Source organism: Dichotomopilus funicola, assembly GCF_033296635.1.
Source record: "Dichotomopilus funicola strain CBS 141.50 unplaced genomic scaffold C8A04scaffold_102, whole genome shotgun sequence".
Classification (NCBI taxonomy): domain Eukaryota; kingdom Fungi; phylum Ascomycota; class Sordariomycetes; order Sordariales; family Chaetomiaceae; genus Dichotomopilus; species Dichotomopilus funicola.
In genome coordinates, this window is record NW_026944123.1 from 40,774 (window position 1) to 57,121 (window position 16,348).

Consider the following 16,348-nt stretch of genomic DNA (forward strand, 5'->3'; position numbering starts at 1 on the left):
CCTGAGAAAGGCCGCGAGGCACAGGGAGTGGAAAGCATGCCGGGAACATAAAGCGTCGAGATTTTAGTTGTTTTGAAATGTGTGTGCGGTTAATTACCGCAGAACGGTTAACTAGTTATGGTCATAGGAAAGGTTTTCAAGTTCATTTGGAAAATCCGCCAACCGTCACCCATTACCAATTACAGTATGGTAATTACTTGACCTTGATTCAAATCGGCGAATGTGTAAAGAATTAGGCACGAAGTAAGGTAGTTGATTCCTAGATAGGTAGGCGCAGCCGAGAGAACGGGCAGAGGAGAGAGAATTAATTAGCAAGTCGTGCCTGCTCTACCAATGGCCAATGCCCTCATCCGGAAAGAACCTTCAAGGTTGTGTCAGAATCGCTCATGCGGAGTCAAATGCAGACACTTTTGCTCTCTGCAGCAAACTACTCCTTATTGAGCTATGCAAACCGCATTGGGCATTCCAAATGCCAAGAGCAAGAGGAAAGGCGAGCCAGGGGAATGGGATGCTCTGTTTGACTCGACAATTTCGACGTGCATTTTCGCGAAGCCAATCGAGGGCATCGCTAGGCGCCCCCCCACAGCAATGCTGCGATGTTGAACCAACAGCCCAACAGGGGGCAGATAATGCGACGGCGTGATAGCTGTTTGGGGGCTGGAAGAATGATCGGCGACGCGCAGCATGCGCGTTGAAGTCCTATTGTGAGCTTGCCGTTTTGTCTCCCTTTTCGTCTCATTCTTCGAAGTTCGGCCTTTGACGCCTTTCTTCGCCATATCTCGAATTCGCAGTTCCGCAACGAATCCGCACCGGCCATGGAGTCTTCGCCACCGCGCTCGCCGGGGGGAGATACACGAGATAGTTTGGCCGTCGCACAGGATTCGTTGCGCAAAGAGCTCCTAGAGGCGCAGGCACTGGGCGCCTCCCTATTGAATAAATCTGCGACAGACAACCAAAGTCGTAGCCCGATCTCTGGGCCTCAAGGCAGTGAAGGCACCCCTCAACCCCCGACAGAGACGACCACTCGAGTTCCACAAGCCGAGCCCACAGCCACGCAACCCGATCCCAGTACACCTAGCGGTCTTCAGCCTGGCCGTAGCAATACCGGGTCTTCTCAGCGTGAGCCTTCGACACCAATCCTAGGCCTTGGCGGCAACTTGCCGTGGCGGAAACGCGTCGGCAGTGCCAAGCCCGCCCCCGAAGCGGCGCAGTCGGCAACGCCAGCTTCTCCGGCCTCCAAACCGGGCGGGGCAGCCGTAGTCGGCAAGATAACCAAGGGCCAAGGGCAAGGAAAAGAGAAGGCTTCCGCAAAAGGCAAGACAGAGGGCGCAAAGCCTGGGACCAAAGCCCAACCCACCAAACCACCAGAACGCCCAAGGCTTGTCGAACTTGCCAACTATTGCCCGGACGAGAGGCCGGTGCTGAACATCATTGCGGTACCCGACCTTGGTCAGACGCCGGCGAACGCATGGAACTTCGTCACTGAAAAGGGCTTTGAGCGACGTCCGGACCAGGAAGCTAAGGAATCCCGGCCAACACCCCCAATTCCGGCGCCTTCAATCTCCCGCCCGGATGCCACCGCCCCGATAACTGGAACGAAGGCTCGGAATGAAACCCAAATTCGCAAGCGGGGACACGATCGGGCCCGAGACATTGTCGAGAATTGGAAGTTTGAGCCAGCAGATATCAATGAGCCAAGTGGAGATCGAATCACGGGGGTGCAGATCGCCTCCGGGGCGGAAGCGATGGCGGGTTTGCCAGTAAAAGGCAAAGAACGAGCCGACGGAGCTGGTGATGCGGCTGTAGAAAGGGACCGTCAGCCGCTCATTTCGCAGCCAGCTCCCGAGCCTGCCTTGGATGATGGGGCCGCAAACAAAGTCCACGATGATGACCGCACCTCCCGACATTCGAACCGCCCATCGTCTGCCAAGGGATCGAAAGCACCGTCGGAGAAGGACAAACCTGCCAAGACTGGCAACTGGCTCGCCGACCCAACCATGCTCGGCTCCGACTTCAACCAGGCTCGCGTCTGGGCATTGGCCTATCGCCCTCTCGACCCAGGACAGACCACGCTTGACAAGAATACCTCCCCGAAGCTTGATTACGCCAAGTATCTTGAAGATGTAACACATGCGCTTGTTGAACCCCTCCTGGGAAATGAGCAACTCAACCTATTCAGCTCCACCCCGTTGATATTTGTCGGTGTCGGATTCGGGTGCTTGGTCATTCAGAAAGCTTGCTGTCTCCTAGACGAAGACAAGCCTCCCACTCCACGCCCTTGGCGGGTTTTGACAGGCACCGCCGGCTGCCTCTTCTTCGATGCCCCTGATCCCATCGTGTCAAAGGAATATGCCAAGGGACCCAAGTCGTCTTTCTGTAACGAGAGGGTCATCACAGAACCACCTCCTATTTTTCCCCCGGTCTCCAACCCCACCAATCCTCGCATCGCCAGAGTTCGGAATATCGTGGAGTCAAGGGCATTTGATGCCTGGGGCCTATGGTTGAGGTTCCGGAAAACGCTTGAAGAGTGTAAGACCTCGGTGGTGTGGTTCTATACTGCGCCCTCCACCTCAACGACCAAGGTATGTTTCACGATATCGATGACCCCACAAACGCCAAAGCAAGCAGGTGGTGTTGACTCTCAACGTTCTAACAGAGCCCAACACCATGGATCCCGTACGTCGACTTTTCCAAACTCGAGCTCGTCCTTAAAAAGCCCACCGCCAAGAATAATGTGCCTCTTAGCGGCAGTAGGTCGGCATGGAGATTCAGGGGGCCCGGGGACCCAAATTATCGCTCTTTCGTGAGGCACGTAAAGCGATTGCTTGTATTCGTGGCTTCAAGGGTTGTGCGCTTTGAAGGGCAGCTGGCGACCTTCATCGACTGTAAGTACGAGCTTGATGTCAAAGACTGGATCGGAGACTCTCCGCTCCATTGTGCTGTGCGGGGGAAGAACGATTCCGCCGCAATCCGCTTCCTCAGTGCCTCACCACAACTAGCTATAAGACAAGACACAAACGGCGCTACTCCACTTCATCTTCTCTTTCAGGAGATTATGGCGATGGCGGGCGAGCTCGTGATGATGGGCGACGGCTTTCGGATGGTAATTCAGAAGATTCTTGGGTTACCCGAAATGGACAACGGGGAAAATCTGTTGGACGGTCAGGGGAAGACGCCGTGGGACTATATCCCTAACGACGGGTCAGAGTCCGACGTTTGTTACGCCTGGGTCTGGGAACTCAGAAGGAAGCACCGGGAATTGGCGAAAGGCGCTAGGGCTGGGCGCCTCCGCACCACCGAGGACTTGATTGAAGAGCTTGCGGGATGTTACGAGGATGAGATGGCGGCCTGCGACAGAATACGGGCTATCCTGATGCAATTTTACATTGCGCAAGACGAACACCAGGATTATGTTGATCGACAGCAACCTACCGTCGGCACCGCGCTGTATGCCCCGTTCTACGGGACTGATAAACTATTCCAGCGCAGCCTTAGGCTTGATGAAGACAAGCGGCCGACCTGCCGATTGGTCCATTTGCCCGCAAACAATGTAAGTCACCGAAGCTGGGTTGGTCATAATCAGCAAGGGTTTAAGCGGCTAATCTTTTCTCGTCCATCCTCCAGGAGAAATGGGTACAGGTTAGGAACCCTGGGGAGCTAGCTCGCATCGCGGTCCAACGTGGCATGAATAATTAACCCATACTGATTTCCTTGGCGGCATAATAATCACCAGGCCCTCTTTCTCCGGCAGTTTGGACGCATCGACGAGTCCATCGGTAAAAGGAGGCACCGAGGTATGGTTACTGTCTTGATCAAGCGGGCCCCCATCCCTAGAGCGGGCTCCCCAAACGCAATCCTAATCGGTGGTTCGCGTGTAACAGGCCAAGCGTATTTTGACCAGCATGTGGCTCCAGGTGCCATTCGATATAAGCAGGTATATGAGGCCCACGCCATATTAACCACTGCACTTGCGTTTTGCGACTCACACGTCATCATGGCTTTCTTTTTTTTTAGGTTTTTGAGGCCGACCTTCGCCACTGGGCAGCACTTATGTACACTACGTTTCCCATGGTTCCATACGGGGAACCACCGATTCCGCTCTCGGGACTCCCTGAACTGGGGCCCGAAAAGAGAACTGTGACGGCCCTGTTTGTAAGGAAACACCAAGCATGCGTTAGGTGGCAGCCTGGTGATGGAACGAGCGTCCACTGACTTCTGCCAGATGCCTGTTTTAGGGTTTGAACTGCACCAATATCGCCGACAGCTGACCCTAACGATGAAGGGCTTGCTTGATTTGCCACCGGGCGATAATATTAACGAGAACGTCCAACTAATACGAAGTTACTATCGCGGTGGTCAGGAATCACCACTGCACTGCCGACGGACTTTGGATCAATTCACCTACCATATGCTGCATGATACAGAGGTATGTCGTCAGGTGTGACTCTGGCCTTTCATTTTACCAGCCCACTAATCAACGCACCGCACTTTACTATTGTCATAGAGACGCGACAACAGCCAAGTCATGTCGCGGTGGGTGAGCAAGGGTAAGGCACGAAAACGCAAGAATGGCAACGTTCAATCAGATGAACCTTCTATTTCCAGGGATGACTGCCCCGTACTCATGGTTGACCAGCTCTGGCTGTGGGTTCTCGAAGATGACAAGACTGTGATTACGTCGCTCCCGGACACGTGGTGCGCGGACAAAAACTACAACTTGGCAAAGTACCTGGCCGAGGAGAAGCTCAAAGGAAACGACGACAGGCCGCTCATGAAAGACACGCTGGACCTTGCAAACACCATTATCCGATACAGCGTGGACTTTCTCAGGCGTCCAGGTCCATATGAAGTGACGTTGTACGAATGTTTTCAGTCGAGCATCACCCTCATTGTAAGCAATCAACAAACAACCCACCCGAGAAATATACCACGAAACCCAAGAATTTTGTTGCTGACATACAACACTGTAGGCTGAGAGACACGCGATTCAGCTAGACGAGTTCAAATCGCTTGTTAGAGAGCTCAACAAGAACACGCTTGACGAGCAAACCCGCGCAACTAAAACCAATTCCCTGTTCCAGCTCACCACCGAGACCCGGCTGCTCGCTGAAATCATGGACATCTTGGACGAGCTGAAAACCATCCAAAATGTATTCAAAGAACAGCGAACGGCCCTCGCAAAATGGATCAAAGTGCTCTTTCCCAGTCGATTATCACTTGCCACCGAGGCTTATTACTCACCTTCCTCTCTGTACCGTGACAGCAGCGGCCGGGCCGACGACGATAGCGACATTTTGGACACACCTGAGTCATACATGTATGGTGACAGGACCTCGTCGAGCCTTTATGATGAGCCGGACCCTCTTGACTCCATCGGTATGTCAAGTCCAAGACGGCCGCTAGCATCAGCAATGTCAGGCGGTGGGCCGGCCTCCCCCACAGCAAGGGCTCGGGCCGCGGGGCGACGCACCGTGCAGTTCGCGGACGAGCCGGCCATGTTCCAAAAACCGAGGGCATTGGCGCAAGCGGAGGAGATTCTGGAGTTGGCCCAGGTGAATATCTCCACAATCAAGGAGATGATGATATATGCGGAGAAGGTTCGCCAGGAAGTGAGTTATTCCAACGTTCTTTCTATGTCCTTGTTTTAGTAGTTAGAAGCTGACGAGAAACATATTAGATCAACGGGCTTATTAGCCACAGGCAGAAGCAGGCGAATGCATGGGAAGCCAGATTTGCACGAGAGGGCTCGGAACATACCCAACGCCAGAGCAACGTAAGCTAAGATGCCTTGGAAACGAAACCACGGTGAGCGGGATTTGCAGCATCTCAAGACTGACCCAAATTCTCAGATTACACTTGTCTTCACGGCTGTGACCGTTATTTTTGTAAGTCTGGGAACGTTCTGGGGGGAGGTTTGGCGCGGCACTGACATGCTCCATCAATTATAGCTCCCCCTTTCCTTCTTGTCCAGTGTGCTGGCCATCTCCATTGAGCGGTATCCACACAACGCGGAGACGGGCGAGATAAACTGGCCGCTGCACGAAGTGATGGGTTTGATATGTATGTTTGGACGGGTGCCACCGTGCTGTCTGATTAATTATCCCTTATTCCCCCAGAACTTCGTCCCACTCTCCATATCCCGCTTCGCTAATAACACATTGCAGTCGGGATTTCTTTCGGGACTATCATCATCATCGTCACGCTCGCCTTTTACAGCAATCGGATTTTTCGCTGGTACAGGAACCGTACTGTTCGTGTTTCCGCCCGGCTCCAGCCTCGTCGACAACGTCACCGTCGGCATCCTTCCGACTCCGATTCTGACGACAGCGCCGGCTCCGATGCTGGGGACGGCTCAGATGCTGGGGACGACTCCGATGGCGCCCGCTCCGAAAGATTTCTCGAAGAGCCGACCAGCGAGATCGGATGGGCATCGAACTACTCTGGGACCGAGTTTTTATACGCCCGGCTGTTTGGCCGGTACATATTCCACCGGCACATTCCCTTGATCAGGGAACTCTGGAGGTTGCACCAGTACCCTCCTATTCTGCCAAAGGAAGCAGCGGAGCAGTCCGGTCCTAAAGAAGTGGATTGGGAAGAGACAGACACTGCGGGGGATCGATATCACGGCTTTGAAAATGATGGGAGTCCACTAGGTGATGCAGAGGCGACTCATGATGCTGGGCCAGATCGCGGCGCGGACCAAAGGCCTTACACCAGCACCCCACATGCTAGCGTTGATCCCGATGTTCATAGCGGCCCCCGGTCCGACGTGGACGCGATAGCGACGGGCTGGGAGGATGAGGAGGGTGGGTTTGACGAGCTGGGGAGCATACATGAGGGGTGGGAAACGTATCCGGAAAACATGGTAGACGACGCAGACAATTGGGTGTGGGACTATCCCTTGCACAGGGCATGGTTACGCGTCAAGGAACCCACGATTGGAGAATCTGGCGTGTTGCGGCCGTTGGTGGATGCGTTTGGCAGTGTGGCAATGCCTGAGTGGGCGAAGACTGCTATGGGTGTGGCGACGTTGAGAGAGAGTAGGGAGAACATGAAGAATAAGAAGCGGGACAAGAAGAAGAAGCGACAGGAAGAAGAAGAAACCGCAGCCCAGGCACGCCGCAACGACGACGAGAAAGCAGAGAACGCTTCGGTCCGGTCCAGCATGGAACGGAGCACGGTGCAGGGGTCTGAAGATAACTGGCACGCACCGAGCACGTCGTCAATCCGGCGAAGGCGGTCGGTGCCGCGGGGAGCCGAGAAGGACGCCAAGAAAAGCCGGATCGCTGTCTCGGACCTGCTTCCGTGGCCCCGTCAACGCACGGGCGAGTCGGGGAAGGACGGCCGCCGCGAGTCGTCGGCTGGGCGTGATCACGGGCCGTCAATTAACTCACGTGAGGGTAGTATACGCACTCTGCAATCGAGTTTGGAAGCTGCTCCAAACACGGACGAGGAAGATTCAGCGGATGGACGGTCAGAAGGCCGTGGGAAGAAACCGGGGCTGGCGCTGGCGCTGCCGGGGTTGGGGAAGGGGACGGGAATGGCCATCCCGCTGCCTTCGTTTTCCAGGAAGAAGGTTAAGGAGGAGCATTTGGAGAGCGGGTTGGGCGGGGGTGGGTCGAGACCGAGGAGGGAGCAAGGGGAGAGACAGTGATTACCGGTGAGTTTTTGGGTGAGATTGGAATAAATTTTAGCAGCTGGTTCTGCTTTTTGGTTACCTTTTGGTGTACGCCTTGATACTCGGAAGCAATTGCTTCAAGTTTGGTCTTTTTATTGGGATTTGTGCTCACGGTTATCCATTGGCTATCATTCTTTTCGTGGTTCGCAAATTGGAAGAAGCCGAACGGCTTTGACTTTCACGTTGAAGTTGGGCTTGGCCAGAATTAAGAGATTGCCCGACCTGCCCTCAAGCTTGAATCGGCGGTTTTTATGCTAGTGCATCCCACCGAACGAGTCATGCCCTGCCATGCGGCCAGTAATCATTGTTTACCCTGAAGCAGTCCTCTACACCGTCCGTCCCGGTATCCGCGCCGATCCGCGCCGAGCCCGGTTCAGATGCGCACGGAACCCGCGCCGGGTGGGTCCCGGGTAAAACCGGCCCCACCTGCCGCATCCGTCTTCCGTTCCGTCTTCCGTCCTCGGAACTGGGGAAATTCACAGCCTTTGCCCAGAAACCGGGATGACATCAAGTGATTGAGGTTGGGAATGTGGATATGACTGTGCGGTAAAGGGCGGATGTTTGTGGGTACGGAAGGTATGGAGATGGGTGCGTGATCGATCAGGGGTTTCGGGATGGTCGGTATAAGTTATCGGTGTGTGTCGTTTGTTTACTGCTATCTTCCCAATTGTTCTAGGATTTTGACCATTTTCACGATTGTTTTGTTTGTCTGTTTAACGTGAAAATGTCGCCGCCTGAGACTTACCATCACAACCCCCACAACGACGCCCACGATGGCGAGCGCGAGCTACCACTGTCCCTCGAGGACTACGCAATCACACGAAACGGTTTTCTCCCTGAGGAAGCGCCATTAACCAGGCTTCCCAGCATCTACTACTCACCATGGGAGTCTGTGATGGATACGCTGTCTGTTTCTCTCACCAACCGCACGCTCCGCAGCCAAGTCGACCAACTCCCCGTTCTCTCCACCAAGCTCCTCGCGGCAGAACCCGAATGGCGACGTGCTTACCTCGTTCTCATTTTTCTTGCCCACGCCTACATCTGGGGTGGGGACACCGCGTCTGAGGTACCCCCTCCAACCCTCTTCCCATCAGTTATAACACTCAGTTAACTAACACCCACAGATCCTCCCCCCCCAACTAACCCTCCCCCTCCTAACCGTCTCCTCCCACCTGCACCTCCCCCCCGTCGCAACCTACGCCGGCCTCAACCTCTGGAACTTTCGCACCACATCCCCTAGTCACGACTTCACCGACCTAGATCACCTCCACGCCCTACACACCTTCACCGGCACCGAAGACGAATCCTGGTTTTACATGGTCTCCGCCGCCATGGAAGCGCGCGGCGGGGAGATTATTTCCGGCATGTTGCGCGGTTTGGAAGCGGGGGGACGGTATCTTGCTCGGTCTCGCTCCTGTCATACCAGTGGGGGCAACGCAGGTCGAGAAGAGGAGGATATGCACGACCTGCAAACAACTACGCAAGCGTTGCGGGAGTTTGTGGCGTGTATTGCTGCGCTGGGCGGGTTGTTGGAGCGGATGTATGAGCGGTGTCGGCCGGGGGTGTATTATCACCTGATTCGGCCGTTTTTGGCGGGGAGTTCGGGGATGGAGGGGGCGGGGTTGCCGAAGGGGGTTTTTTATGATGAGGGGGCTTCTGTTTGTTGTGATGACGGCAACAATAACGGAGCGGGGCAGGAGGGGGAAAGGTGTCAAGGGAGAAAAGGGCAGTGGAGGAAGTATCGCGGTGGGAGTAACGGGCAGAGTTCGCTGGTGCAGTTTCTGGATGCGGCATTGGGGGTCGAACACGGGGTTGTGGGAGCTGGTAACAGCAACAGCGTCAAGAGCAGGCCAGTAGAAAACACCCAACAGAAGGGGGTGAGCTTGAAGAAAGGCGGGGAACTAAAGAAAGCAGGAGAGAAGACCGACAGCAACCCCAAAGAAACAAGCTACCACGAAGAAATCCGCGCCTACATGCCCGAACCCCACCGACGCTTCCTCCGCGATGTCAGCGCGCGGTATCCAGGGGGGATGCGCACGCTTGTCGGGGAGATCCTCGCGACCAGCATGCCGTCTCACATCACGCACGACACGGACGGGAGACTAGAGACCGAAAAACGCGCGCTGGGTGAGGCATTCCAGACGGCAACGCAATCACTGGCGGGGTTTCGGGATAAACATATGCAGATTGTCGCGCGGTATATTATTATCCCGTCGAGGCATCCGGCGCCGTTGAAGGAGGAAGGGGAAAAGGTGATGAATAATTTGGCGACTGCTTCATCGAGGTTAGGGGGAAAGGTGAAGGGAAATGGAGATGGAGATAAGGGTGAGAAGGGAGGACAATGTGAAGGGACGGGGGAATTGACTGGGACGGGGGGCACGGCGTTGGTGCCGTTTTTGAAGCAATCGAGGGATGAGACGGTGCGGGCGGGGGTTTTGTTCTCGTGATGGTTTGGCTTTTTGCCCATTTTTCTTTTCTTTTCTTTTCTCCCTTTTCGGCGTTTTTGGATTGGTGTTTAAACAGCGAGCGGTGTGACTCATAAGCATGAGAAGTACAGGCGTGCCTATTAGCCAGCTGCTGCCTAGAGATTTGAATTAAACCCGCCTACTCATAACAACATAGCCAACCTGGATGTGAAGTCCAATGCCACCTCCACCTTCACTTCACCCACCCTCACTCTGCCACATTATAAAAAGCCCTTCACCTCCTACTACAACAGACCCCCGACATCCGCGACACACTCACAATGCCCCCCCACACCCAACTAACCCCCCCAACCAAAGTAATCGGCTCCCCCTCCTCATCAACCTCCTACACCCCGCGTTCCGCCGTCCGCATCATCGCCTTCAACCCGCAGGGGCACATCGCCATCCTCCATGCCGCGCGCGACAACTACTACAAACTCCCTGGTGGAGGGGTCGAACCGGGCGAGGATCATGAGACGGCGGCGAGAAGGGAGTTTTTGGAGGAGACGGGTGGTGTGATTAGGTTGCGGAGGGATCTTAAATACAATGATGGTAATGACGGCGCGGATAACACCAACGGGCTAGGGGATGATGATAATAACGGGTATGAGGACGCCAAGACCAACGACAAAACCAAAATACAACCCCGCTGCTTCGCAATAACAAAAGAATTCCGCCTACAACAGTGCCAAACCTCCTACTGCTACGTCGCCGACCTAGTCTCCGACACCGGGCGGACAGCGCTGGAAGAGGAGGAAGTCGAAGACGGGCTGAAACACATGTGGGTGAGTCTGGACGAGGCGAGGCGGTTGGTCGAGGGGGCGGTGCCGGGGAGTGAGTTTGGGCGGTCGGTGAGGGAGAGGGAGATGCATTTTTTGCGGGAGATCGGGAGAGTTTTGGGGAGTTGAAGTAAGACGGTTGTTAGTTACAACTTGTGTGTAGCCAGGAGAGCGGGATGGAGCTGGGGTTAAGGGATAGGATACCGCTTGAGTCTCAAATCCTGGGTCGAACGCCGGAAACGAGCACAATGTAAATGGATCAACACAGCCTACTCGATTCAGCTGTCGAGAGTCGTCGGAACTACCACATGTCACTCACAATCCAGACGAACGGCCCACTGTCCGTCCGGAAAATCCGACAGCAAACCGAATGCCGAGACTTCTCCGCACCGCTCGTCCGTAATCCACAGTAATTCCACAATCTGGATCCAACAGCAGAAATCCTATCGCACTCTCGAAAAAGCCGTGAAGTTGAAGGTAACGTTAACTAAATCTTCTTTCAGACTGACTACACTAGCTTCGACAACCGCATCGCAATGATAGGCTTGATAGGGTGATAGCCTCATAGGCCAGCAGTGACTGCCGCATTTCCCCGGATTCCCGTTTCGGATGGCGGGCGCTCCCGGACGATCGAATCAGGCTTGGCGTCCGTTAACTCCAGTCAGCGCCATTCGATGCATGTGGGTTCTTTCTAGTGTGCCCAGGAGAAGTTGGCATGTGCTTCCCATCGGAAAGACACAACGCGCCCGTTTAACTCGTCTTCAACCACCAAAATTGTTGGAAAAAAAAGACCAAAAAATGAGAGAAACGGTCCAACAAACATGAGGCTCCGCGGAAATAGATCCAACACCGGCACGCGTTGCGGCAGCGCATGGCAGGTCGTTCAAGCACCTGTCCGGCGCTAAACCGCATCGGGAATTTCTCTTAGCAAATCTGACGTAAATCCCCGGGTCGTCGTTGGCTCGCGCCTGGAAGGTCCGACCCAGTGGGCGAATCCACTGCACCACACAGCATTCTTTGGGAGTTTTGCAGGGACAACCGTTATTGAATCGTGCGGCCGGATGGCGACATCCGAGATGTTCTTCCCTTTATTTCCGTACTTACTCTCCTTCTGCGTTGTTCGGAATCGATGGATCGGTCTTTGGGCGGCTTATACAGGGTTGACGAAATGCCGGGACAACTCCGGGGGTTCTTTCTCTTCTTTTTCCATCTTTTTTAACCTCCCTGTCCGGTATTTCACCCTGGCTTGCGGTTGACTGAACGGGCGTGGTTATCAACCCTCGTTTCGAGGACATCAACTCTCCTCGACTCTCCTCAAGAGTCGACGACTCAACACCACCACCATGTCCGCCCAGGCCCGCCGCGGCCCCTCCCGCTGGCACTTCAACATCGACGCCCACCTCAACCCCTTCATCCCAGCCTCCCCGTTACCTCGACTGCCCACCCCGATCGCCCACTTCCTCGGCCACCGCACCCATGCTCCGTCCTCCTCTGCCGGGGGCCGCCCGCCCCTGGGCAACATCGCCATGATCTTCTGGGCTATGGTCGGGGTGTTTTCGAGTCTGGCTATCATCGGTGCTGTGACGCAGCATGTCCCTGCTTTTGAATCCCGCGGTGTTCCGGTTATTATTGGGAGTTTTGTACGTCCTTGCTGTCTCTTTCTTTATTACCCTATTATTCCTCTCCCACCCCCAGTCGCTCCCCGGTACAATACTAATAAGAGACAAAAAAAACAGGGCGCAGCAGCAGTCCTAGATTTCTACGCCCTCGAATCCCCCCTCGCCCAACCCCGCAACGCCATCCTCGGCCAAACCATCTCCGTCCTCGTCGGCGTGATCCTCCAAAAGCTCTTCTCCCTCTCCCCTCACTTCCCCGCCATCCGCTGGCTCGGCGCCTCGCTTGCCTGCGCGTGTGCCACAGCTGCCATGGCGCTCACGGGGACTGTGCACCCGCCTGCGGGCGCGACCGCGTTGATGGCGGTGTTGGATCCGGATGTGGCCGGGTTGGGGTGGTTTTTGTTTGTGCCGGTTTTGCTTGGGTGCGGGTTGATGTTGGTCGTGGCGTTGGGGGTGAATAATGTGCAGAGGAGGTTTCCGTTTTATTGGTGGAGTCCGGGGGAGACGGGAGGGTTTTGGAAGCGGAGTGGAGATGGAAAGGAAGGTCGGGATGGGGGGGAGAAGCAGGAACAAACGGTGATTGAGAAGGGGAAAGGCGATGAAGGGGAGGAGTCGAGTGGGAGTGGGAGTAGTAGCGCAGGAGACCTGGAGAGTGGGCGGGGAAGGGGTACGGACGGGGAACTGGCACGGGTCGTGTCGGTGGCCAACGGAAATGAAGGGGAGATTGTGGTTCGCCGGGGGAAGGTGTATATTCCGGAAGGGCTGTCGCTACGGCCGGAGGAGGTGTTGTCATTGGAGACGCTGAGCGAGCGGTTATAGGCGTAAAAGACTCCGTTTGTATGACGCTTTATGTTGTGTTACGAATAGCAGCCAATAGAACGGGGGGTAGGTAGAAGTAGAATGAAAGAAACATAATACAAGATACTCTGGCCCACGATATACTATAGTGACAGTGACTATGTCTCCTGGACCTAAATACACCCCCGAAGTCCATCCTCTCAAATCGAATCTACCCTTATCTAATTACTTTGATGACAGCGATGTTCCTCAAAACCTCGTCTTTTTTATGTATAACCTTTCCGCTTTTATCTTCCAGTTGAGGGGGCTGACTGGAGATTTACAACGGTTGTCATACGTACCTACCCCTATCCTTGGATGGGTAGTTAACGGTCTACTGGTGAGAAGATGCGATGCTTGGCTTCATCCCACGATGGAAGACCGCTCGTTGGGGCAATGATTACATGGCTTAAGGTGAGGTTCCCTGACCTACCTGACCTCAGGTACATCAGGGATTTGTTGGCTACAACTGAAACCTCGCGGCGATGTCTTCTGGCACTGAGGTATTCTCTGTTGGCGTTCTCTCTACCTATCGGGAGCACAATCAAATTCGAGCATCTATTGTATATTTCCCAGTCCCTTGGCCTCCCCGCCCAGCGCGTAATAAGTGACGAGCCACTCCAAGCAGGCTCTGAGTTGCTCTTTCGTGTCTGCTCCGCGATGGCGCCCAGCTCGCCCTACCAGTCATTCAAATTAATTTGGCAATCGAGACTTGCTCAAGCTCTTGTGATCCGTCATTGTAATTACGGCGGGAACGATTAATTACTTGGAAACGGTACTGATACACTTGGTCAATTCGGTTTCCATTCTTTTTGACAGTGTCTTTGCGAAGTCTAAGCGGACCAATTACCACGTCCATAAAAGTCCAGTACCACTCCGTTTTGCTAGCCACATAGAGGATACCCTTGCGGTGGATGTCTGCCTCCTTAAATTGGGCCTCGAACGACTTTTAATCCCTTCTAATTATCTCTAGACTCAGCCGTTTTTAGCCTTGTTATAAAGTTACTCAGCAGAAGCCTCCTTGAGGATATGTCTCCTCCACGCCTGTTCCTGCTCCAAGGTCAAAATCCCAAAACGAAGAGCATCATCAAGCATGCGGTCCCACTCGGCAGGCATACACTTTTCGTCCGGCCCTTGCTTCGTGTCACCATCACCATCACCATTACCATCATCACCGTCCTCGGAAGCTGGAGGATCCACCCCAAAGATGATCCGCAGTGCCGCGGGACACTGTTGCGGCGCGAGGAGCTGCTGCATCGCAAACCGCATCTGCAGCAAGCGGATATCCGGCAGCGGGCGTGCCTTGCAGTCGGGTGTGTGCAGCTCGTAGACATCCCCGTGGCAGATGAGCTCGGCTCCCTTGGCGGCCCCCGTGGCTTCGTCATGAATTACCCTTCGCTTGTCGAATAAGTCTGTGGGCACCAGTTTCGTCGTCGGCGCTGCTGTTGCAGTGGGGGCTTCGTCGCCCGCGCCTGTGCCTGTGCTTGTGCTGGTGCTTTCGCTCGTGCTTTCATTGTTGTCGTCCGCGTCCAGGCCGATCTCGATATGCCGTTGCGGAAACCAGACCACCTGGAGGTACATTCTGGTCTGGGGTTCGGTCGGGTGCAAAATCGGCCGGAGCCCGAGGCGGTTCCGGTCCCATAACCATCGCGTGGTTAGATCCAGCGGTAGGATGTTTCCCTTCTCGTCCATCTCCTCCGTGAAGGGGGGTGGGTCGCCACGGAACGGGAAGAATCCCTCAAGATACCACCAGAGATCGTCGAGGTTGTCGCTGGTCGTTTTCGCTCGGAGAGGGATGATGTGCTGGTGCTGCTCCGCCTGCACAATCTGCGCGCCGGTCAGCGGGCAGTGGCTGCGGTACCATTGTAGCACCCCGTTGTTCCGGGCTGTCATTGTGCCGGTTGATGACGAAACGGGCCGGTCAGGAGGCGCAGAAATCGACGACCACAACTCGTTGATCAGGCATATGCTCAAGATTAGGTACGTCTTTGCGATATCTAGAAGCCGGTTGTGTAGCTTGATCGGCTTCTCACCCCCCGTGGCCGCCACATTCAACACATCCAGCTCCGTCAACGGTTCCAGCAGTACACTCAGATATACCAACAGCTCCTTCATGCCCTCGCAATCGCTTAGCCTGCACCTTGGGTCCTTTTTACGGTTTTCTTGATCCTCGTCGATTTCCTTTTGTATCCCCTCTGCGAACGCCTTTTTCAAACATTTTATAGCCCACTCGTCGCGCGTCTCCGGGGACTCGGAGATCTCAGAGGTCTCTGGAGTCTTCGAGGTCTCCCAGGCTTCACCGGCCTCTGAGACGTCGGGGGTTTCTGAGGTTTCTGGGGTCTCTAAAGTCTCCCAAGCCTCCGTGATCCCTGTGCTGTCCTGGATCTCGAGGGTCTCTGGGGTCTCTGGGGCCTCTGGGGTCTCTGGGGACTCTGGTCGGGGAGTCGCCGGCGATTGTGACTGACCAGGAACGGTGCCGGCAATGTCAGGGGCATCAGGAACCCAACCAATGGGATAATTCCCGATGAACTTGCCCTCGATCGGAGGAAGCGGATTGGGCGTGTCCATCGTGGTGATTGCCTCTTGGCTCTTAATTAAGTCCAGGGGAAGTGAAAGTGTAATTAGTAGTGAACAGAATCGTGGGTCCAGAAAGAAGTGGCTAAGAGAAGAAAACAAAGGGGAGTCAAAAGATCAGGTACTGAGGTCAGGGTCCTTTTTATCAGCAGAGATAATCAAGTGAAAGCCCCGCACTGACCTCTGAGTTACTTGGGAGTGACGACGAAATGCACGAAGTTGCTTGGGCTTTATCTACCTTATCTAGGTAGAGTTGCATAGGTAACAAGACGAATGCATCCCAGCGCTGCGAGCATGTAATGAGGGTCTGTGATCCAAGAGATCAAAGCCATTCCTACACGTAGACGCTTATCTTACCGCAAAATACGTAATATATATGAAATACTCAAACACGCCCTA

General features: G+C 54.7%; 5 protein-coding genes across 5 annotated transcripts; 4 read left to right on the top strand and 1 right to left on the bottom strand.

Annotated features, from left to right (window-relative positions):
- Nucleotides 1–4,276: 4,276 nt before the first annotated feature.
- On the top strand, nt 4,277–5,648 carry C8A04DRAFT_15671 (uncharacterized protein; the record flags this gene model as incomplete). The annotated part of the gene is made up of 4 exons (XM_062778574.1): nt 4,277–4,426; nt 4,505–4,547; nt 4,587–4,891; nt 5,001–5,648. 4 exons carry the CDS (start codon nt 4,277–4,279, stop codon nt 5,646–5,648), a joined length of 1,146 nt encoding a protein of 381 aa, XP_062633014.1.
- A 2,754-nt stretch (nt 5,649–8,402) lies between these two features.
- C8A04DRAFT_15682 (Indoleamine 2,3-dioxygenase) lies at nt 8,403–10,125 on the top strand (the record flags this gene model as incomplete). The annotated part of the gene is made up of 6 exons (XM_062778579.1): nt 8,403–8,744; nt 8,803–9,052; nt 9,119–9,336; nt 9,379–9,516; nt 9,586–9,749; nt 9,780–10,125. 6 exons carry the CDS (start codon nt 8,403–8,405, stop codon nt 10,123–10,125), a joined length of 1,458 nt encoding a protein of 485 aa, XP_062633015.1.
- Nucleotides 10,126–10,424: 299 nt separating this feature from the next.
- Nucleotides 10,425–11,051, top strand: C8A04DRAFT_40561 (uncharacterized protein; the record flags this gene model as incomplete). Its single annotated transcript, XM_062784991.1, has 2 exons — nt 10,425–10,695; nt 10,813–11,051. The coding sequence occupies 2 exons, from the start codon at nt 10,425–10,427 to the stop codon at nt 11,049–11,051; spliced, it is 510 nt and encodes a 169-aa protein (XP_062633016.1).
- A 1,214-nt stretch (nt 11,052–12,265) lies between these two features.
- C8A04DRAFT_32872 (HPP family-domain-containing protein) lies at nt 12,266–13,357 on the top strand (the record flags this gene model as incomplete). The annotated part of the gene is made up of 2 exons (XM_062782242.1): nt 12,266–12,562; nt 12,659–13,357. 2 exons carry the CDS (start codon nt 12,266–12,268, stop codon nt 13,355–13,357), a joined length of 996 nt encoding a protein of 331 aa, XP_062633017.1.
- Nucleotides 13,358–14,377: 1,020 nt separating this feature from the next.
- C8A04DRAFT_32873 (uncharacterized protein) lies at nt 14,378–15,943 on the bottom strand (the record flags this gene model as incomplete). The annotated part of the gene is made up of 1 exon (XM_062782243.1): nt 14,378–15,943. One exon carries the CDS (start codon nt 15,941–15,943, stop codon nt 14,378–14,380), a length of 1,566 nt encoding a protein of 521 aa, XP_062633018.1.
- Between the last annotated feature and the right edge of the window lie 405 nt (nt 15,944–16,348).